Source organism: Anabrus simplex, chromosome 1 (genome assembly GCF_040414725.1).
Source record: "Anabrus simplex isolate iqAnaSimp1 chromosome 1, ASM4041472v1, whole genome shotgun sequence".
Taxonomy (NCBI): Eukaryota; Metazoa; Arthropoda; class Insecta; order Orthoptera; family Tettigoniidae; genus Anabrus; species Anabrus simplex.
The window spans coordinates 479,748,294-479,772,281 of record NC_090265.1 but is presented as its reverse complement, the minus strand read 5'-3'; the positions used below and the strand labels follow the sequence as shown (position 1 = coordinate 479,772,281).

The 23,988-nt window shown below is 38.3% G+C and overlaps 1 protein-coding gene across 1 annotated transcript in view; it reads left to right on the top strand.

Annotated features, from left to right (window-relative positions):
- The first annotated feature begins 862 nt into the window (after positions 1–862).
- The window catches only part of LOC136856972 (uncharacterized), a 55,361-nt gene continuing 32,235 nt past the window's right edge, over positions 863–23,988 (top strand). Inside the window, exons 1-4 of the mRNA XM_067135285.2 lie at positions 863–908; positions 1,032–1,114; positions 1,433–1,693; positions 22,020–22,145. Of these exons, the coding sequence (XP_066991386.2) occupies positions 1,113–1,114; positions 1,433–1,693; positions 22,020–22,145 (389 nt within the window). The 5' untranslated portion in view covers positions 863–908; positions 1,032–1,112. The remainder of the gene's footprint in view (positions 909–1,031; positions 1,115–1,432; positions 1,694–22,019; positions 22,146–23,988) is intronic.

Genomic DNA, 23,988 nt, shown 5'->3' with positions numbered 1-23,988 from the left:
CGATGTTTTGCAGGCAAAGGACCGAATCACTGACTTCGTTCTGTGCTAGAGTCAACTAATCATATACTGACTGTACCACTTATGCACATTGTGCGAATTTTCCTCTATTATTATTATTATTATTATTTTAGATGCTCATTACTCTCTTCTATCCCCTCTTTATCATTTGACCTTTTCAATGCCGAAGTGTCCACAGTCGTATAGTAAAATCCCATTTTCTCGCTTATTCTTGTCCCAAACATTAAATAAAGTCAATTATAGGGTAAAATTCAGTTTCAATTAATTTTGGTAGGTAATGGGTTAAGATCGGTTTATACTCTTATTACGGATTCGGATTTTACAACCTAATCAATACACCAACAGAGACATTCCCCACCCTAATACCCGTTGACATTAAGCGAAACTGCCATTGGCGGAAGGTTCGTATTTGTTATTGACCCATTATAATTTCGCCAATGAAATGGTGAATTGTCAGAGCTACCTGGTGGTTGCAATGAAGAATATCGCCACGGAAAGCCAATGAAGTTCAATGTTTGGATTCCATAGATTTAATTATTAAAGTTGTGTTAAGATAGAGCACTGCGATGTAGTGTTCAGTAATCTTGGTTTTAGGTAATGTCTGTAGATGACTCTTAAGACAAATCCTTGATTATTGAATAGATGCTCTTGCTTTAAATGGATATATTATTTTATTTATATTAATGATTTATTACCTAGAAATACGTTGTGTTGTTTGCGTTTAATTTTTAGTGTCTGTTGGCTTTGGTGATAGTGATACAGGATTTTCGCGCCATCTAGGTAGAGCGGCAGAAAATTGAATTACTGAGTTTCACCACCGTGTGACCTTTTATTCTAGGTAATACTCTCTGTGTTCTGCATCGTTCATTCCTTGTTGGGTTGATCTCGAGGTAAGTCGTACTTTTGTGCTGGGACGCCCTTTTAGAGTTATTAGATATTTAGTTTGCGTTTTTGCTGTGATAGTTGTTGAGTGATAATATAGTATCAGTTAGGGATATCTTTCTGTGTTACAGTTTTGTTCCTTCGTGCTTGCCTTTGGTGATACAATTTTTGCTGATTGTTGAAGACTTGTCAGATATCTGAAGATCAAGAACATGTAAGTCTTACACCAAGTTCGTTATTCCATTTTGGTTAGGATAAATTCAAGTGAAATTTGAGCAATTGTTGCAGATTTTAAAAAAAAATTCATTTTTGTGGATGTTCTGAAGTTTCTGTTAACGTTCATATTTTAATGTTTGTATTCGTACGTTTTTAGTATGGCATTTTAGATGTTAATACGGTATTTTTTTCCTCCGCTTGCTGTCAGTATATTATAACGTATATGATTCGCATGATTCTCTTTTCATCGTATTAATTTGACTATACGCCATTTTGATTGTTGTGAGAGTTGCATTGTGTGGTTCTGACATTTTAGGGCTATGCGAAGAACATTCGGGAATGATAGGAAGATGCCTGGATTTGGCGGAAACGGAAATGATCGTCGGGGTGGTGGCCCTCTTAGGGGCGGAGATCGAAGACCCAATGGATTTGGAAATAATGTTACTTTGGGAAATAATGGAGCTTCGAAGAATGGCACTGAGCTCGGCAAAGACCTGATTAAACCTCTATGGGATCTTGGTATACTCCGCCCCTTCTCGAAGAATTTCTACGTTCCTCACGATTCTGTTTCTGGCAGGTAAGATTTGGCATTTAGTATGGAATCTTAGTTTATGATAATACATTTTGATCTTCAATTCTGTTTCTTTTGAATGAAATAGTTTGCAGCCCTAAGATGGGTTTTCCGTGGTTTGTAATCTTAAGATTATATACCACACTGGTGAAACTCTAATGAGGTTGTTTCCGGTCTGTAGCTAGCTTTAGATAAATCCAAATAATTTTTGGGTTGTGGTGTTCGTCATTCACAGCATGTAGATGGCTGTAGGCAGGTTGTGTAGTAGGCATTCGATGATCTCAATAATGAGAGGCTGTTTGACTCTAGGTTAAGTACCGTCAAATGGGGTGACTGGACACTGCAGGTCTTTCGTTTTTTCGTTTCTCTGGTGTGATTCTTCATGACAAAAGGTACTTTTAGTTTGCAGTGTTGCTAGGAACACTACTTATTGTGAATATTTAGGAGGTAAAGAAGGATCCAGCATTTTCTGCTGCTGGATCCTACTTAGATGTGTCAAACTTTCTATACTATCTCCCCAATGTAGCTTGGAATGATTTCGTGTCCTTCAGATACATTCTTTAACACTTATATGCAACAGTAATGACATTTATGCAGTCATTGGGTTTCCTGATTTTTTTTGGGGGGGGGGGGGTTTACAATAAATCTCATACCGTTAATGCTATTTTAAATTTGTTTTACTCATTGTGGTGTTAATTATAGAATTGGCAGATAATTTTGTGTTATCTGTTTTCCTGCCCTTTTGGACCAGCTTGTGTCTAGATTATGCAAGAGAGTCCTCTTGATGAAGAGCAGGTTGTCACCTTAGAGCAGAATTATCTGAAGTCCAAAAACTACTTTACAGGAGAGGCTGGAGAACATTTACTTATACCTGTAATAACGAAAGTTGGCGTTTGGCATTTCTTAGAGGGAGGTCTGTTTACTATACCCGAATCTTTTCTTGAGCCTTGAGCCTTGAGCTCCCTAGTGCTGAATAGGTAGACCTCGGTTATCTTCGACAACCATATTGGCAACCTTTAAAACACAAATTATGAATTGCTTATTAATCGCTGTGCGACATCTGGCGTACACTTTGCGAACTAGTACTGTTGTTGTTTACACAGCAAAGCCAAACTATATAATTCATGCTAGTAATAATAAGATTGCCAGGCTGAGTGGCTCAGACAGTTGAGGCGCTGGCCTTCTGACCCCAACTTGGCAGGTTCGATCCTGCCTCAGTCCGGTGGTATTTGAAGGTGCTCAAATACGTCGGCCTCGTGTCGGTAGATTTACTGACACGTAAAAGAACTCCTGCGGGCACCTCGGCGTCTCTGACAACCGTAAGAGTAGTTAGTGGGACGTAAAACAAATAACATTAATTAGTAAGAAGATTCGCATCGAGAAATGTTATATAATGTTGAATAATGTATGTGTGACACAGTTGTTGACGTAAGATAATAAATGTTTAGAAAATTCATGTCGATCGATCATATTATCGATTCAGTTCAGATTTAATTTCCATCCAGTTGGCAGTATAACCGGAGCCGGCAATGCTCCCTCCTTACTCCTCACCCCGTAAAATCAGGCTCAAGAAAAGGTTCGCGTATAGTACTGCCTGCCGGGGCGGGATAAAGGGAGTGGCGGTATGGTTGCCATGGAAACGAGGGTGGGGCGACTGCGGTTGCCATGGAGAAGAACTTCTGGGCAGTTCGTCTTGCTGGGATTTGCCAAACCTCTCGCTTTACTTGTGAGTTAGATATTGTTGCAAGCAGTTCAGTGTGAGTGGCATTCTATTTCTGTTTTGTGGCCGATAGGAAGTCTCTGATTGTATTTTAAATACTATTTACGTATGTACAATCATTGTATTTTAATTTGTTTAGAGTATGATGAAACGCGCCAGGTACTCTACCGCTGGGTGGTGTGGAAAAGAGTACACATGATTTGACTCCCCGTCCTCCCCATGCACCTTTTTCCCATTTAACTCGTTTTTGCTTATTTGCTTTACGTCCTTTAGTTATGCCAATAAGGTGTACAAAGTATAGGACAAAGGGCATGTTGAAGGATTTGTCAGGCTATAGGTACCACCCCTGTTAAAGAATGTTATTGATTTTACGTTCTGTAGCACTTTCAAATACCACGGGACTGAGCCGCGATCGAACCTGCTAAGTTGGGATCAGGAGGCCAGCGCTCTACTGTCTGAGCTTAACAGGCTGGTCCCTGTTAAAAATAACGCAACATGAGACCAAGTCATTCACAGCAAAATTTGTCGCATTTGCGATCATTCCCATTACAGTGGAAAACAAGAATGTGAAGAAAGACCAGTTCATGTTACAGCTGTCGGAATGAAGGAGGGAACAAGTGAGCCAGAAGCGAGGGGTAGAAAGGAATGCTGGAATGTGGCAACATCGTGAAATGGCACGTGCAATGCTCCTCCCTCCAACCTGTCAAACGCCAACTTTAGTTAAGTCTAGTATAGTGATTTTTTTTTTAGTATTAAAAACTTCATTTTTTGTCCGTATTGACTCAAGATTTTACAATGCTTAGTAAAGCTAAAGGTTCCACCTATTCAATACGTTGTCGTAATGGTCTATTTAGAACGTCACATATTTATTTAACTTATCATAAAATACATCTTTGGTACCGGTTTCGGCAATCCACTATGCCATCATCAGCCATTGAGTTTTTTATAGCAAGGAACATTCAAAAATTTAAAAATATGCAATAGCAAGTCCTATTCTTACATGAAAAACATTAAAAATATAGCTAAATAGCATAGGCCCATTGTACTATACAAATTAACATGTCTTTTTTGAAAAATACAATATTATTTAGTGCATCTAAAATTATTTTATATATAATTGGCAAAGTCTATGATTTGGTATACCTTATGTACAATAGAATCATGTAAAATTGATAAAAGAATCTACTTTTTGCCATTTAACCAGTTTTTAAAACAAGAAGTCCTATTTTACATGGAAAATATTAAAACTTGGCTGGTTAGTATTAACCCTTTTTTATGTTATACAAGTAACATGTTTTGTTAAAAAATTAAGGATCTTTTTGTGTGTCTAGAATTGTTTTTTAGGTGCTTAAAAAGACTATGGTTTGATATAGTTGATACACAGGAAATTTGATGTTTCTATAAAAACCTCTGTCATTTTTAACACAGTTTCTTAGTTCCTCATAATATGCGACTTATACTGTTTTAGATAATAAATACAGGTTCTTCTTCCTTAAAACTTATTGAAACAACAGTCTGTTTGACTATGTAAGTCCTGATGTGTTTTTTCTTGTTTGAGTATTGCTTCTAGTATTTTCCAATGTAAATAACTGTGTGGCTGAGGCCGAAACTATGGTTAAGATCTTGAATATTATTTTATGTGCCAGATGGAAATGGGCCGTAAATAGTGTTAATCTCGAACCAGTACGGACCTAAAAAGGAAATAGTGAAATGAGTATGAGTTATTGAGAACGATACGCGGTACTATAGAAAAGAGTATAGTGAATAACTTCATCAGAAAGACTTGTCCAATAAGTTTTCTTTTGTTAATCTATATGTGATGTTTGAATAGCTCTGTATAGCCTTTTGTTTGAATTTTTTTTTAAAGTGGACTTAACGATAGCATGCAAATGAAGTAATCACTGCAAAACTATTTCATCTCCAAGTTAAGATAGCTCTGCTTTGCTGTAATAGGAGTTAATTGGTGAAAGTATCCTAAGGGAAAGTTAACGACATTTCTGCACTTCTAGTTTCTTGAAAACTAGATCCCAATTGAACGGACATGGTACTCATTGTACTGAAGGTCGATGAGATCGAAGCACAGAATGTTAGCAGTGAATGAGTATGCAACACAGGTAAAAATCCAGCCCTGGAGACAAGATTTTCTAATGCTGTAAGTGGAAATTAATGAAATCTTACTTGGAATGCCTCTCAGAGGAGAGGAGTTAATAGCAATGTTCAGGAACCCACCATCTCGCCCCAAGAACTAAATTTACTTCTATAGCCTAATGAAGAGTATAACATGCCATTTTCATTGCTGCAGTAGCTACTTGTATTCTTATTGGCCAGCGTACCAAGTGGCACGTGATCTCATTCCCGTCAGTTACGAAAATCATAATCAGTTACCAATCCCAGGGCAATAAAAGTGCTTCGCCCCCAGGCCCCCTTTGCTTGTCCCTCTATCACTGGTCTTGTCCAGGTCCTATCCTAACTGTCCGCACGCAAGAATCAGTCCAGACCAATGGTGTAACAATCACCACCTATCAAAGCACCACTTGCTCATTAGTTCCTAAGTAGACAGGTTGGTATCGAGCACCGCTTGACAACATCCTTCCCGAGAAGGCCGTGAGCGTGTAAACAAACGACAGTCGTTCTGCATGTGTGAGAGTCTTGTCTCCACGGCTAAAGTATTGATCTTTAATATTATTATGATCAATATATTACATAGTTTTTATTTATATACTTTTATTATATGTGGAAAGTTAAGTCATTTAGTACACTACTAATTTTATGACTGTTTGATACATCTTGATATTTCTCTCAGTTTTATGTATAACAGGATGACATAAAAACAAACTAGAATGCTATGACAAATTAGCATACAAATATACGTTATTAAACTTGAAACTACACACCATATTTGAATGGTTAGATACACTGACACCACTTAATATTTTATCTTAAGTGTGGTAACTACTTAATCACTGCCTATAACAATATTTTCATAGTCAACAACTCCAGAAGTATCATGTTTTAAACTTTAAAAAATCGTGGTATTCCCTTGGAATTGCAAAATTGTTGCACAGACTGACTAAATCATATTTTCTGGAAGGGATTGTCAAATGTGGATCCTTTTGCTTGTAAGCCTTCTTTAGTTGTATGCTTGAGTAGGGATTACCTCTTTCGTTTAGGTTTCAGATTAATAGGTTCAGAATCGCAGGTATTATACACAGTTCAAAAAAATTAGAACATGTTTTTGAAAGTATGCCATGCTCCACACATACCTGCTAACTTTCCCGATTTGGGCGGGAGACTCCCGATTTTCGAATTTTTCCCGCCTCCCTATTCTATTATTTCTCCTGATTTTAGCTTATTTTTTGATGAACTTCAAACATTTGTTTTCAAATCTCGCCTTTTCAGCTTTTTTTTTTTACGCCAGTGGTCGGAAGTCCTTTGCTCATTGGCCGTTTTCAAACGAAACATCGACGTTTATTAATGCGAGAAATGTTCGCGAATGTGCGATGCTTATTCAAATCTTTATATCGTGACGCGTGTATCGATTGTCAATCTCTCGTTCTCGCGTTCTATGTTGGTGTTCGTTCACATCAGTCTAGTCGATTCCATTCTCTTTGGTCGATTCTAGAGACTAGTAGCTAGATATTGAGTGTTTCTTAGTAATTTAGTGACAGAATTTCAATGATAACTACTAGTGACTTTTCTAGAGATTTTACGAGCCATTTGGAGACAATTCAGATTAATTTTTGTCTCAATATAAATAAAACGAGGGTTTTGTCTGTACATTGCTCAGAATTTAAAAGAATTTTATTTCCGTACCGGGCGCGACCATAGTAACAAGGGGATATGCACGTTTTAATTTTCAGTAATTTCTACGTCTTGTCTGTATGTACGCACGGTCATCACGAGAAAACGGCTGCAGAGAATTTAATGAAAATCGGTATATAACGTCGGGGAGTAAGTCGCTACAATCTGGGCCATAAATAATTTTATTCTCGCTGAGTGAAATGGTAGTTTAGGGGTGGTGGTGGTGGTGGTGGTGATTATTGTTTTAAGAGGAAGTACAACTAGGCAACCATCCTCTATATAACACTAACCAGAGAGAAAAAATGGAAGGGGTCCGGCACTTCGAAAAATGAAGATATCGGCCAAAGGAAGAAAAGGGCCACGAAGGGCATGAAAATGAGACTCCCTAGCCCTCGCAAACCTAATAGCGTCGGGGTCGGAAAAGAACAAGAGTTGACCAAGGGAGGTCGGATAGGATAGATGAAAGTGAGGAGCCTGGCACAAGTAAGTGGAAGAAATGCCAGGACTCAGCTGAGGGCCCCGTGGTCGCCAACCCACGCTAATTAGTTCAGAGCCCCTGGGGCCCCTTTCAGTCGCCTCTTACGACAGGCAGGGGATACCGTGGGTGTTATTCTACCGCCCCCACCCACAGGGGGAGTAGTTTAGGGGAAGGCCTAAAATTAAATTCTCAAATATTTTTGTTATTATTGGCCCTATCGATAAATACTGCATAACTAAAGTTATATATTATAAAATTTCGTATCATTTACGTCTTATACATTTTTACCGTACCGGCTATGATAAGAGATATTCATGGATTTGGATTTTTTCTTGCTAAGTCCACATCAGCGCCGAGGTACGTGAAAATGCGTGAACAGAATTTTATGTAAAGTCGGGGAATAAGAAATTAGTGTATGCTATAAATTTTATTCACTTTGTTCGAAATGGTAGTTTAGGGGAAGGTGCCAAAAATTTAATTTTTAATTACCTCTCTTACGGGTCATATTGAAAAGTACGTGACAAGTCATAGAGAATACAATTTCCGATTATTTGTCTTATTGACTTTTACCGTACCGACTACAATAATATTGGTGGTGATGGTGATTAAATTGTGAAGATAATTATAAGAATGAGAAAAAAGTCATGAAGGAACGATTACTTAAATAACACCAGTGGTTGTCATGAAAGAGAGGACTCACTTGACATTAGATGCTCTAAATCACAGATTTGGAAGAAAACTAAGTGTGAAGGCCTCTAATATAGAAAGCTCATAAAATTGATCAATGATAACATTACATTGACCATTGTTTGTTGTGATGTGCTTTTATTCTGCTGCCATTTATCTCCAATAGATGGGATTACTGCTGTGTATTGAGTATAACAGCCTGCCTGAATATTGGCGGGAAGTAGCTGGTGAGTGGGGAGTTGTTAGATCTCTCTTCTTTAGCATGCCATTCCTCTGGTTCATAAATTTTCTGATACTACTGGTATGTAACACACTGGATCATAGTATTCCAGGTATTCAATCCCTACTCTGAGGCAGTGATTGGAATGAGCAGTGTGCGCGCGCTTAAACGGAATAATTACACAGGAGTGTTCGCGGCTGTCTGCAGCCTGGTCATTCTAGCTCTGAAACTTCTCCCTGTAGTACTTTTTGCTAAAAGTGAGAAAATATGCTGTTTTCATTTTATCGAATATTTCATATGACAACATCGCTTTTTATCGCAACATTCATACTGGCGTCATTGTAATGACCTATGTTGACTTTAGTTGGAAAAACTATAAGGACAGTCTTTCTGAGAATTCTGTAGCGAAACACGGGTTCATCAGCTAGTTATTTGATCCAAATAGCGTTGTGCTTTGCATAATCGCACGGGCGCTTGTTACAATATATTAATCTATGCATTTGCTAAGTAATGGCATCTAATTGCATGACTGATTCACACATGTGGAGCATGAGCTCATACTATTTTCAGCAGGCTTGTCAGAGACTGATCTTCTCACTCACATACTTCCTATGAGGGAATAATGTGTAATTTTTAGCCTTGTAGCCTCGTTTAGCTACAATCGGGCTTTGAGACAATAAGTGTTATGAATATATTGTAGTACTGTAAGACATGTAGAATAAGCAGTTCTGATCAATTGTATCTCCTGATTTCTCCTGATTTTCATATCAAAATCTCCTGACTTTTTGTTTTGTAAAGTTGCCAGGTATGTCCACAAAACAATACTTCACACCCAGATATATTACCAATTAAACATTTATTCGTTACCGTTGAAGTATACAAAAGAACATCGATGGATTCACGTTCGTTTTCTGAACACAATCGGAACTGTCAAAATAGGTGCAAAAACGGTGATAACAGTCCTCTAAGGTGGATTTTGATCACAGTTGGAGAGCTTCAGTATGGTGTATGTCCTCCATGAGTATCTATCACAGCTTGGCACGTACGTGGTATGCTCCGTATAAGTCGATGGAGGTCACGTTGCGGTATCAGGTCCCATTCTTCAATGAGGGCCTGTTCGAGGTCTTGGAGAGTCTGGTGGAACAGGACGCCCACGAACACTTGTCAAGCCTATACCACACATGCTCGATGGGATTAAGATCGGGACTAACTGCTGACCATTCCATGTCTTGAATGTCCAGTTCTCGCAAGACAGCTCTGGTGATGTGCGCTACATGAGCCCTGGCATTGTCGTGTAGGAGTACGAATTTAGGGCCAACGCTGTATGCAGCAACAAACACGTGCTGTAGCAGTATCTGCTCGATGTACCCGGCAGTAGTAAGATAATTACGGACGATGACGATCCGTACGGCCATCAATACTGATGCCACTCCACGCCATCATGGAACCTTGTCCAAGTCGGTCGCCTTCCTGGACAACATTTGGCATGTACTGCCCACCACGGAGTCTCCATACACGTTGACGTCCATCATGCTGTCAGGGGAATTCTGGACTTGTCTGTGAACAACACAGTTCTACATTGGCGAAGTTGGCAGTTGACGTGGGTACGGGCAAACCGAAGGCAAGCTGCACGATGTTGCAGTGTTAAACGGAACGCTTGGACCAGGACTTCTGGGTTGTAAAGACACTTCTCTTAACCTACTCCCTACTGTCTGGTCACTGACTCCATGACCCTCACGAGGTCTTGTTGCAGTCCTCTGGCAGTTGCTGAACAACGCTGCAACGCACAGATGATCAGATATTGGTCATCCTGTGGGGTTGTCATGCATCCAAGACCTTGTCCAACCCTTCTTGTTAACTGGCCTGTCTTGTAGTGATTCCATGAGTGTTGAATAACTGACGGAGAGACATTGAGATTACAGCAACACGAAAAGTCAATCCTTCCTGGATCAAAGTGAGTGTCCCTGCGCCTTGAACCTCGTTAAGATGTCGCATGGGATGTGCTGGTTTACGTACTTTGATTTGACATACTCTGGGTATGAAGATTGATCAAATATAAACTGCATTTTTGTTTCTGAACTTCAACAGATTGTAGGAATGGTCCCGCACTTCTGCTCTGCTTAGGTGGGGCCGTTAGGAGTGAGGAGAGTGTGTTAGATATTTCCCATCGTTTTGTCAGTAACGCTCATGATGTTGGAGCAACAGGTGCACCCTTCCACTGCACAATTCATTATTAAATTTCTTGCTTGTGAAGGAGTTACACGGCAGAAATTTGCCAGAGATTGACTGCACAGTTCGGTGATCAAACATTGTCAACGATGCGCGTTTGCCTGGCATAACAAGTTCAAGGAAGGACGAGAACATGTGGAAAATCAGCAGCACGATTGCCATCCTCGGATCAGCATTACAGATGAAAACATGACCAATGTGCAATCAATGCTGCTGACTCTTGCGAGTTGTTGAACAAAACGAGGGTTGCATATCGCCGCAAAAGACGAGACCAACCGATTTGACAGGTCATCCTCCTCCAAGACAATGCGCGGCCTCATACTGCAGCTGTAACAGTCTCCCAGCTACAGGAAATGCACTGGACTACACTTGATCATCCTCTTTACAGCCTGGACTTATCGCCCTCTAATTTCCATTTGTTTGGACCACTTAAAGAAACTCGGAGGGCAAGGATCTGAAGATAAGAGCGTGGAAGACTTCGTGCACCACTGGCTGGTGAAACAACCCTGTTCTTTTTATGATGAGGGCATAAAAATCTACCCATACGCTGGGACAAGTGTATTTCCAATGCAGGAACCTATGTGGAAAAATGAATTGTGATTGCCTTGGTTTTTTCAATGAATGAATTAAAAAAAAAATCCTTATATTTGAACCCCTTATAGCTAAAGTCTTAGGGTATGCTGTACGACCATTGTAACCTCATCTTGCCATCTACCAAATTAACGTTCACATACCATACGTTACAAAACATGTTCCCCTAATTTTTTAACTGTATTTTCTTGCAGGATCAAATACATAGAACCCCTCACTGTTGTATTCCTCAGCCCTCGAAAAAACTTTTGACTAGTTTTTAGCATTTTTATAGTGCTGGACATTTGCCAATTAAGTTTCATCAGTAGCGAACTTGCACTGCCGAAGAATATAACGCGCACTGCTTTATCAAAAATCGGTCTTGCTACATGATCATTGTTGCTATGACTACGTAATTTGCTGTAGTCAATTAGGTATAGATTGTCCTAAAGATCGCGGAACTTTATACACGTACTTCTGGTACACAGTGCGCATCGATTTGCATGTGTTTGTGTAGAGTATGTACAGTGCTATCAAGCAACTGAAATTGAATCTACAGTAGTAAAGATCTTTGAAACTTTTAAACGTTTTTGGTGATATTTTTCGATAATATTTTGCATTTTTTGTACCAAATGGAGTATATTTCAGGATTTGCTCAAATTGTGCAATGAATAAAATTTTCTGATAATTCGTGAGCTTTTTTTGATAAAATATGGTATTTCACGTTTTTGGTGATCTTTTTAGATATTTTGTATTTTTCGTACCAAATGGTGTATGTTTCATGATTATTTGCTCAATTTATGCAATAAATAATATTTTGTGATATTTTGCGAGCTTATTTTGATAAAGTATGGTATTTAAAGTATCTAGGTCATATAGGGAAGAAAGAGGATATGAAAAAAATTGTGCATATCCCTATTACCAAAAATACGGCCCCTAAATATGAGACTTGAAAATATATCCTATTGTAAAAATTTTTAGGCCTGAACTCAATGAAATTCAGAATTATCTACTCTCTGTGCCTAATGTAAAAGGGGATACTATTGGAGCCAATCTTTTGGTCTCAGTCAGGAATTCTGCATTCCATTGAAACACTGCCCAGTAATGATAGGATTAAAGAATGGTGTGGCAGGATGTTTGAAGTAGGAAAATAACATAATCATTGTAAACGCATGGTTTCCTCTTGTAATACAGTTGTGAAACATCGGCATGTGGAGCGTGTTACATTTGCTGTAAATAACAAATCACACCACAAAGCGTGTCGTCTTGTAGGGCTTTTAAGTTTTATTTCCTTCTCTGCTTTTGCAGCAACCTTATTCTTATGTTCGGCCATCCTTTCCTTAAGTTCTCGAGTTCACAATTTCTGTATTTTTCACAGAAATCACTTAGTCTTTTTTTGTGACATAGATTTAGGCTGCTCATCCACTGAACGCGACTACGCGCGATTACGAGATCAAGCGACTGGGGTCATCCACTGCAGGCGACTTCGCGCAGCTGTCGTTTGGTATCTGTACTCCATATAGGTCTGTGTGTGTTTCCGTATTAGACGTCGAGTTTTTGAATATATTAAATATTCTTTGAGATGGACGGTTTAGTTTACATTCTGGAGGGTCCCTACCTGGCGTCAGAGGAAAAATCTCAAGAGACATAGGTGCTGGGTAAACCCAATACTAGCTAAAGGGAAGCCAATCGGAGAATTCCATCTGCACAATGATTTGGATAAAGACCCCCAGAAGTTCTTTTATTATCGGATGCGTCCAGAAACGTTTCACTATATATTGAATGCAATAGAGCCAAAACTTCAGGGAGACAATAACACCTCAGGAACGTTTTAACTGTGAGTAAGGTAACTGATGTGAATAGTTATTGAAAAGTGTTCATATTTATTTTCATTTTTTATTGTTATTTATAAAAATCAATGATTGACTTGAGTATGCAATTTATCTGTGTAACATACAAAAACTAGAGAATAGCACACAATCCATAAGAAAAGTTTTGAAGTGGAAATTCCCGAATTGTATTGGCTGCATCGATGGGCAACAAGTGCGCATACGTAATCCAAATAATGCCGGCAGCATGTACAGAAATTACAAACGGTACTTCTCCATTGTGTTACAAGGCATTGTTGGGCCCGATTAAAAGTTCATTACCATTGACGTGGGTGCATACGGCGAACAGAGTGACGGTATTTTTTCAATTCCAAACTTTATGGAAAACTTGAAAGAGGTGAGCTACGCAATCAACAGCTTGCTCCACTTCCTGGAAAGAATATTAAAGTTCCACATGTTCTTTTGCCGGATGAAGCGTATCCACTGAAAACTTGCTTGATGAAACCATTTCCGGCATCACAACTAGGGCCATTACAAGGAGATTTTAATAGATTCATTTCTAAAGTACGACTAGTATAGTGTGCATTTGGTATTATCAATTTGGTGTTATCAGCACCAAGTGGCGAATACTGCGGAAATGTATTGAGGTTGAGCCCGATTTCGTCGATGTGATTGTTTAGTGTATATGCTTGCTGCCTGTCATCGATAAAGGTGGACAACAAGCTGTGGCAGTATTACATCAAGTCACAATCAGAACCCAGTGGTGCACCCACCAGGTTTGCTTCACTATGCTAAAATAGAAGTGTTATGTGATCAGAGACAAATTTGTAGCATACTTCTGTGAACACGAACCGAATAATTGAAAATGTTTAGGTACTGTTTCCACTTAAATTTGTTTTTTCATTTCCTTTTCATTTCATATTACAACAGGAACTGTATTATGTTCCTGTATTGAAATTATAAAAATAATATACCTATGATAGTTACTTGCTTTATGTACCTCAGACTACATTTTTATTGTTTTTGGAGACGCTGCGATACGGGAATTTGTCCTGCACAAGTTCTTTTACGTGCCAGTAAATCTACCAACACGAGGCTGACGAATTTGAGCACCTTGAAATCAGTGACGGTTTGTGCATAAGGACTTTTGGGCGCCGCTCTGCCACCTTTTCAAAAACATTTAACGTTATTTCTCTCTGTAAATGATTACAACTTAAAATGTACCCAGGCTTCTTTTCCCCGCGTCTTATATTAATTATTGTTTTAGATTCATTCCAAACCCCCTGCGGGTGGGGGACGCAACGTAGAATACACCCGTGGTATCCCCTGCCTGTCATGAGAGGCGACCAAGGGATGATTGTCATAGAATCCGCATGTTCACTCACTTCGGTGGGTCTACATGTATAATATAACTATTTATAATAGTTTATTTAAATCCGTCTTGACCGGGCGAGTTGGCCGCGCGTGTAGTGGCGCGCGGTTGTGAGCTTGCATCCGGGAGATAGTAGGTTCGAATCCCACTGTCGGCAGCCCTGAAGATGGTTTTCTGTGGTTTCCCATTTTCACACCAGGTAAATGCTGGGGCTGTACCTTAATTAAGGCCACGGCCGCTTCCTTCCAACTCCTAGGCCTTTCCTATCCCATCGTCGCCATAAGACCTATCTGTGTCGGTGCGACGTAAAGCCCCTAGCAAAAAAAAATTAAATTCATCTTGATCAATACACTCATTAAATGAAACATCATTAATTAAACCATACATGTTTCGGGAAATCTCAACCATTCCCTTCATCAGTGGTTAGATCAAAGAATAACACAATATGACACAATCTTTTGTTTTACAATTTGAAGGAGTAATGTGTCCCAATACATCATATCAAAGAGTAAAGAGAACTTATGAAATATAAAAATGATCAATACATGCAATTTTGGTTGAACTGAATGAGAACACTATACAAATTTAGGATCTTCAAGTTTTTCTTCTTTTCTTCTTTTTGTTCCTTAAATGATTATAAACAGTGGGTTATCTTCTGTACTTTTCTCATTTAAACTTGATTCAAAATTACATTTTTGCGTAAGGTAAATTTCTAAATTTTCCAAAACATTCATCAGTTTTCCCTTTTTGGTCGAATGTAATAATTTCATGTCATTGGAAATGTCTGTAAATTTGTATAGTGTTCTCATTCAGTTCAACCAAAATTGTTTTTATTCCTGTGCGTTTATGGAAAATTGGCAACGTAGCATCAGACATCGAAGCCCGCGAATTCGGAAGCCATTTAATGCTGGTGTATTTTACGTTTCTATGCTATACTTGAGAAAATCGGCAAACTGAAACGAACAAAACCGCACAAATTGACTGATGCGAGTAACAGTGTACTCTTTCAGATTTCTTCGTAAGTAGGGCCCGTAAATGTAACACAGTGATACAGAAGGGAGTGAATGGAAGTGCCGACTGTAGAGTTCAGGACGACAATGACCAGTGTGAAATTTATGGTGTTCAAGACAATGATAGGTCAAACAAAAAATACATTGAAATTTCAATTTTCAGGCAAACGGAAATAATTTCAGCACTTTGAGCGAAGTGCGTAAAGAAAATGAATGCTAATATGTCACAGCATATTAATGCTTTGTTCATGGCATCTTATATTGCAAAAAATAACAGACCCTACACTGATTTTGAAGGTTTTGCTTGCCTGCTTTGGTTTTATTGTTAAGCAAGCTGAATGTTACTGATTCAGAGAAGTATGAGGATGATACACAATGCAGAGAATTGTAGCTTGAATGACTACTGTGGCTGTGCTATGAAGAAGGAATTGCGAAGTGTACATTATGCAGTAACTTTTGTAGTATTGCCGACAAACATTCTAAAGGTGTATCCGGATTTTCAGGACCACTTAAACCGAAAACGTTTAAAACACTCGAAAAATCCTATCACTCTTCAAAAATAATACGTAGCTTTATCCTAGTCTAACCTGTGGTGTTCATAATGTATATTTGTGAAAAATGTCCTGGCTCCTGATAAAAAGGGGCTGGCTACTGAATTATTTCTATTTTCTTCTACCCCTGGTTATTATTCATCTCTAAAAGTATCGTGGTGTTGGTCAGTGAAAACTGGACCGGTTTGGGGGGGGAAGCGAGATGGCGCCACAGCCCTGCCAGAGTAAAACGTCACGAGCCACCACTGCTTGAAATACCATAGACATGAAGCCAGGATGGAATCTGTCAGTTTGGACTCGGAAGGCCAGCGCTCTACTGTCTGAGCTACTCAGTCCAGCATATTATCTGAATAAATACATTCATTAAGTAATCACATAAATAATTAGGGTACTTACCATTATCAACATCCCTCTTCAACCTTCGACCATAGTTTGCGTTGTATATCTGGAGAATGACCGTTTCTTTCATATACCATAGTGGTATTCTTTCACAAACTGCGCTTATCAACTTTTCACTATCTACATCCATGACAAATGTAATGATAAATATAATGTTGCATATGACAGACAACCGGTTGCTTGCACGAACCCGAACCGTGTAGTACAGGCGACTACATGCAGGAAATCCCATTCCAGTGGGGTCCATCGCTTGTCGCCTTTTACCGCCTATATTCGCATGATTATTATTTATAAGTTTCATATTCCGTATTGATTGGATTCAATGTAATAGACAAGAAAAATGTTCCACCGATCAATACATTTATTGTGAATGAATTATTGCACTAGTACCGGTTTCGACCTATCTTGGCCATCATCAGCTAGCACACAAATTTACAGTCATAGGACAATATTACAAAGATGTTACGTAAGAGCATCCGGATGTCTAATGAAAAATGGAAGTAAAATATATTGCAGTATGTTGCGTTAAATATCTCTTATTAAAAGTGGTGATGGTTAGAATAAACTAAAACCTATTGATTGAGCATGGACATGAGTACATAAACACATCAAAATATATGTGCCACATCATAAGACACTAAAAAATATAGCACATTAAACACATTAAAACATGGTATATTTTAAAAACGTCTTAAAATTTGAGTTCATGTTGCGTTGCATTCATTCTTCAATCCTCTTGTAGTTCTTGTGTTGATTAAGTTGAATATCGAGAATGTTCTATGGCTGATATACTTTGTATTGGTATGTTATAAGAACTTTTGTCATTAAAATTTGAAAATTGAGTACTGTGCAATTCAACTGTTGATGTAGTCAGATAAGATTTATATATACAGCAAGATAGGGTGTAATTTTAGAGCAGTTGGTGGTGGCACTTCTCTCGTCTATGCACGTTATATGGTTGTTATCTGTAAAGAAAAGTTAATGAGTATAGCGTATGTATGAAGGAATGCCTGGATGTATGTGTGAAATGAAAAAAGTACTTACTGTTGTTGCTGTGGAGGTTGTGTACCTATATGTTTGGAGATTTGTTGTGTTCTGCTGCGAGTACGTCTGGGGCTCATGCGAGCTGCGTGGAGGGATGTTGGTGGAGGGGATGGAGGAGTGGCTATTGTGAAGGTAGGGGCGGGGTTAGGTTTGTGATTCGTCGGTTTGTTATGAGGTGTGTTTACTAATTCGAGACAGTCATTTTTTATTGCAGGAATGACTTTGTCAAAGATGATACTGGTTTTCTCTGTAATGTCGTTAATGTTATGATTGGGGTTAGCGTATTGATCCAAAGAAATATAGAAATCTTCGGTTATGTTGAGCAGGGGGCCCTTAGAGTTTAATATCATGTCATTATTGATGTCCATGAAGTTGTGCTTAGATTCTTCTACATGTTGGCGTATTGATGAGAAATGGTTGTGCTTTACTGCATTTATATGTTCATTATAACGGACAGTGAAGTTTCTACCTGTACGTCCAATGTAGCTTGTGTCACAGTTGTTACATTTGATGTGGTAGACACCTGATTGGTTGTATTTATTATTATTGACTGTTTTGGTGTTTTGTATAGTGTTAGTGCTGTTGTGTGTGGTTTTGAATGCTATTTTCAAGTTGTGCTTCTTAAAGATATTAGTTATATTGGTGTTGTTGAAGGTAAATAGGATATAATCTTTTTTCGGTTTGGCTGTTTTGATTAATTTAGTTTTAGGTTGGGATTTTATTTTGTGGATGATTTTGTTGACCATTTCTTTGCTGTATCCATTGTATTTGGCTATGTCGTGAATTAATTTTAATTCATTATTTCGATCTTCTATTGTCCTTGGGATATTGAAAGCTCTATGTATCATACTATAATAGGCTGCTCTTTTATGTGTGTTAGGATGAAGTCATTTTTTATGGTATTTAAAGTGTGTGTGGGTTTCCTATAGATCTTGTAAGATGAGTGTCATGCCTGGTTATTGTCAAGTCCAAGTAATTTAAGGTACGGTTATTTTCTGTTTCTTTAGTGAATTTAATTTGGGGGTCTAAATTGTTAAGTTTGTCTAGTATAGTATCTGCATCAGTGAATCTATTATCTATAATTACGAAGATATCGACAAATCTACACCAAAAATATATATCTATTTTATTAATTGACGTGTGTTGGAAGCAGGAGATCCCATAGGTAATCCTTGTTGCTGATATATGGTATCATGAAATTTGAAGTAGTTATTGTTTCAAGGTGAATTTAAGCAGAATCACGAATTCTATTTCTAAGGTGCTCAAGTTACTATGGTTTATGTGTTTATGTACTCATGTCCATGCTCATTCAATAGGTTTTAGTTTATTCTAACCATCACCACTTTTAATCAGAGATATTAAACGCAACACACTGCAATATATTTTACTTTCATTTTTCATTAGACATCCGGATGCTCTTACGTAACATCTTTGTAATTTTGTCCTATGACTAAATTTGTGTGCTAGCTGATGATGGCCAAGATAGGTCGAAACCGGTACTAGTGCAATAATTCATTCGCAATAAATGTATTGATAGGTGGAACATTTTTCTTGTCTATTACATATATTCGCATGAGTCGGCCGCTCGAGATGGCTTGCAGTGGACGTGGTTCCGTTGCAATCTTTGCTTTGGGATCAGTCGCGCCAGTATGCACAGTCGTCTGTTCTCGTAGTCTCTTCCAGTGTATGGGCAGCCCAAATTCCGTATTGAATGTGACGATACATTGATAGCTTCGCCTTTTCTATGCCATTTGTAAGACACTATTCTTCATAAAGTTCATAAATCTTAACAATGTTTAACTCTGGAAATAAGTACTGCTGGCTTGAATTTTTTAGAGTAGTGACACTAGATTTTGGGAAAAGATAATGTGATTTCGCACTGACATTTTTGTGGAATTCTCTATTCTGCTACAGTGATTTAATCCTGGCTTGTCTTTTTCCACGAATTTGTGTGAGGGATCAGCTTTGTTTAGTGCTGTTTTGACCATTTATTGATAAGTGTATTTAGAAAAAAAGTTTGGCAAACTTTCTCTTTAATGCTACCTTTACTCAAAGAATAATAATACGACCAAACTCCTTATGGTGCTTGGACATCATCTGAAACCATGGCATAATTACTGCTGGGACCAGTTTGTGGATATCAGAAATATCTACACAGTCAACACTATTTGAAGATGGTCTCTTCCTTAACCTGCTGCGCATAGTTGGTTTATGTCATGTATAATTAAATCACGGTGTCGATTGATATCACTATATTCCTAGAAACGTTTGAAAATTTTATTCCTTTCCTCATTTGTAAACTTAAATAACGTATTTACCCGAATAATCCCTGCACCATACCTTTGGGTAGGCTTGTTTTGGAAAAAAAAAAAATTACTGCAACATTGACTTAAATAAAACCTGCACCCCAATTTCGTGCCTCAAATTTAAAAAGAACTATGCAGGGATTATTCGCGAAAATACGGCAACATTTTAAATGGCAGCTGCTGCAAGGTGGTTTCATTGATCTTTCTTGTACAGTTTTACTTGTGCACAAAGTATAGGTTTCACCAGAGTTCCTCTTTTAATAATACTGCTCTGCCACAGGTCTTCATTTCTTGTTCTCTTCCTAGATCATGCAATTGCGGAGGACTGCAAAAGAGTAAAAAAAAAAGTTGACTTTTTCCCCTGTAGTAGTTGGCAAAAATTTGTGCATAACGCGTATTTGGAAGATACAATTTTCGTATTTATAGGTAAAATGTTAGGTCGTACCTTGTTCATTTTTGTACGTTGCATCTTCACATACTAGTGGATTTATATCAACCTTCTTTTCTATCAGTCTGATCATGACCAGTTGCAGAGCAATCTAAAGACAGTAATGATTTTGTTTGAGTTGTATTTGGAAAATGGTTATTTTGACGATCGTTTAGGCAGTCGTCCGTTTCAGATGTGCAGATAACAGCACCTGAGAAAATTGAGAAGTTGACTGAGTTTACCTTAATGAAACTACAAGAATTTGCTTGTTTCAATGATACCACTGAAGAAAATAGCTTACCTGTGAGAACCTAGTGGTCACTTATTTCTGTTTGGTTTTCATTTTTGCCAGTCACTAGTTAAACATTTCTCATCAGCGTCAATAGGAACCAGCGAAGTGTTCTTGCTTGCATCTAAATCAGGTGTACTTCAAATGTCATATTCTGTGAAAATATAAGGATTTGTTGTGAAAAAGCATTTAAAATATTGTTTTTGTAATCATCCCGAGGTTTGTTGGATCCTCAAGACCTGAGTACTCGAATAATGAAAAAATACATTTATCTTCAAAGACTATAAAGTCCTTCATTTGCAGAGATTCATTATTCAGTAATCTTTTTGCACTGTCTTCCACTTGTGAGGTTTTATTACTTTCTATATTTTCTTCAGTAAATAATGCTGGACAGTTTTCTAGATTGATAAATCCATCTGAATTACATTATTGTGTGCTCCAATTGACAATATTATTACTGACTGATGTGTTGAAACATCCAGTCTCCGTATCTGAAAGTTATAGATCCTTCATTCATGACTGAACGCGATTATCGAAGTCATAAATCAAGGAAATACGTCATTTGCTGCAATAAGGACTAGCCTCTGTTCACGATTAGAAAAATAATGTAAGTGGTATGATTTTAAGAGGTTTAAGAGGAGGAACTGTTAATTATGTTTATACCAGTAAGGATTAATGGTAGATTTTCAGAATAAAAATAACAGGCGAATAATATTCACTAACGTGATCGTCGTTAAGCGCTCCCTTAATTATTGCGTGCAGAATTATTTCTAGTAGGAACAAGTAACATTACTTACCTGGTGTTGCAGAGTCATTCAGTAGTTCATTATTTTCTCTAAACAGAGAGACTTGCAGTTTACCACGATTCATCGCGAGCACTACTACGCCTGTAGATTAACCATATGCGTGCGGTGCTGTTGCTAAATACTTCTGTTTTCAGTAGAAACTATGAATACAGCAGTTTAATGCACGTTCCATAACACTTCTCCCACACTGCGGACTAACTTACCCACCAAGTGGTGCTATGGAGTGCTTGTGACTCTTCCTGCACAACAGTCTCAACTTGGACGTCAGGTATCTCTGCTCTGTCTGCTTAGACTGATCTGTTGGGATTGTGGGAGGCTGTGCTTTGAAATAGTTCAGTATGGCTCCCCAACACCTCTGGTGTCTTGTGGAGTCCATGCCATGCCACCTTGCTATCATCCAGGTGAAAGTGATGCATGCTCTTCACCAGCCATCTCTAATTTATTTCAAGATAATGGTGTGTGGTTGTCACTTCATTGGGGGGGGGGGGGGGCTCCTATGTGCTGCTTGTCTGTGCTCCTGGATGTATGGGGCATTTTTCAAAGTGTTTGCATCGTCTGTTGTGGTTAATATGTGGGATATTGTTACTGTTACAGATCTGGTGAAGAAGTTGATACATACAGAAATGATCAGCAGATTACTGTTAGAGGGAAAGATTTGCCTAAACCTATTCAGCACTTCGAAGAAGCCAACTTTCCTGGTTACATCATCAATGAAATAAGGTATGTCTAATCTTTCATCTATTTATTTTTAATTTTTGAAGTTTCTATGCTTAGGTATATTGACTAAGATGTCATACTGAGGATTCTTATTCCGAGGACATATATTAACAAATGTTATCTACCAGGAAGGAATTGTGTATTGAGATTGTCTGTTGACTTTATCATTCTTGCATTCTGTGAAGGAAAAGAAACTGGAGAGTTGTCGAATCGGAGACTTGCATCTTTTATATCGTTTAATTGTACAAAAGAAACAAAACTTATGTTGGTTAATAAATATGTTCTCTAAGATACTCATCCTTTTCTGTTGATTTGTAAACTGTGGGTAGTTCCAGTCTGGTCAAGATAATTAAATGATTATGTAATACAAGATTCTTTTGAGAATCTTTTTACAGGATATCACTTCTCACATTCATAATACATAGCTGTATTTTCAAAATTAATATACATTTTACAAGCGTCCAAACCTTTCTTACTCTACATACTGATGAAATATTTTTCACCTTATGTACAGTGACATCAGTTTTCAATTTGACTGCAAGATTACTAATCATGGAGTGAAATTGCTGGGGTATTTCCTGTCGTAATTGTTGCAAGATTTTTAACACATTCATGCCCATCGTCTGAGCTGGCTATTTAAAGGGCTGGCCCAGCTATTTCAGCTGTTAGTATCAGAGCAAACAACAACAAATTCTTTTTGTAATAAGTTCTAAACTGAACAAGATATGGAAACAAAATTTTCCACATACCTTAATGAAGTCCTCTAGTATCTCTATAGGGTGTGGTAGCTAATGTCCCCCTTTCCTGGGTGAAGGGGAACACCACACTTTCCACAAAAATAGCGTGTTTTACTAATCTTATTTTTGAAGCACACTTTGCACCTTCTTGAAGGGAACTTGACTGTATTTGATGGTGGAAACTTGAAGAGAATATGCTCTTTTTTTCCCATCTAACCTAAATGATGGATCCTTGGCCGGTGCCCTTTTTGGCGGCAAAATCGTTGGACGTTGACTTGGAGCTGATGAAGTAGATGGAGCTGAGACGTCGGAGAGAGGACTGTACTTGTATGTCGGGTTCACTTTTTTCTTGGAGCAAGTTCCTGACTACTGTCTGCATGAAATTCAGAAATGCTTTTGATTTTTGAGGATTTGAATTCTGGAAGAGCTGAAGTGCGCTAAAAAATAAGCAGTAGAGGATTTGAGTTCTGGAAGAGCTGAAGTGCGTTAAAAAATAAGCAGTACAGTAAGTAATAAACCCTTTTTTGGCCACTTCCTAGTTTTCCTCATGAAAGGATTGAGCGCCAAGTACTGGTCTGCAGTATCAACACCATGCATGTGTTGATTATAGTCGGTCACAGGTGCTGGTTTCATTTGTATTTTTCCAGATTTCTTTGCTTCGACCATTTCTGCTGAATGGATGTTACCATAGTAATGGCCTTTATGTCCCCCCTAGAAACAAGCAATACATCCTCGTCCCTCCTGAAAGTCATTTCCCCCGTTTGAGAATTGCCTGGTGTTCCTTTCGATCTTTTGGTACACCCCTATTTGACCGTATTGTTCCACATACGGCAGTGTTCTGTTCCCGTAATTGTTCTGAGAGTCCAACGCTATTGAAATAATTGTCCATATAGACTGTAAGCCCTGGCCAAGATAATTTTCAAGCAGCTGAAAAACTGTGCGAATTTACAAATTCGCACCACTTGCATCATATATCATGAGTTAACAGGTGTACCCCGTGTTAGACCCGCAAACCATCCTCACTAAAATGCCATATTTTATTATTTTACCGGGGTTGTATACGCGGAATCTTAGGCGCCCTCTCCAGGCTAGCATTCCTTTGTCTAGAG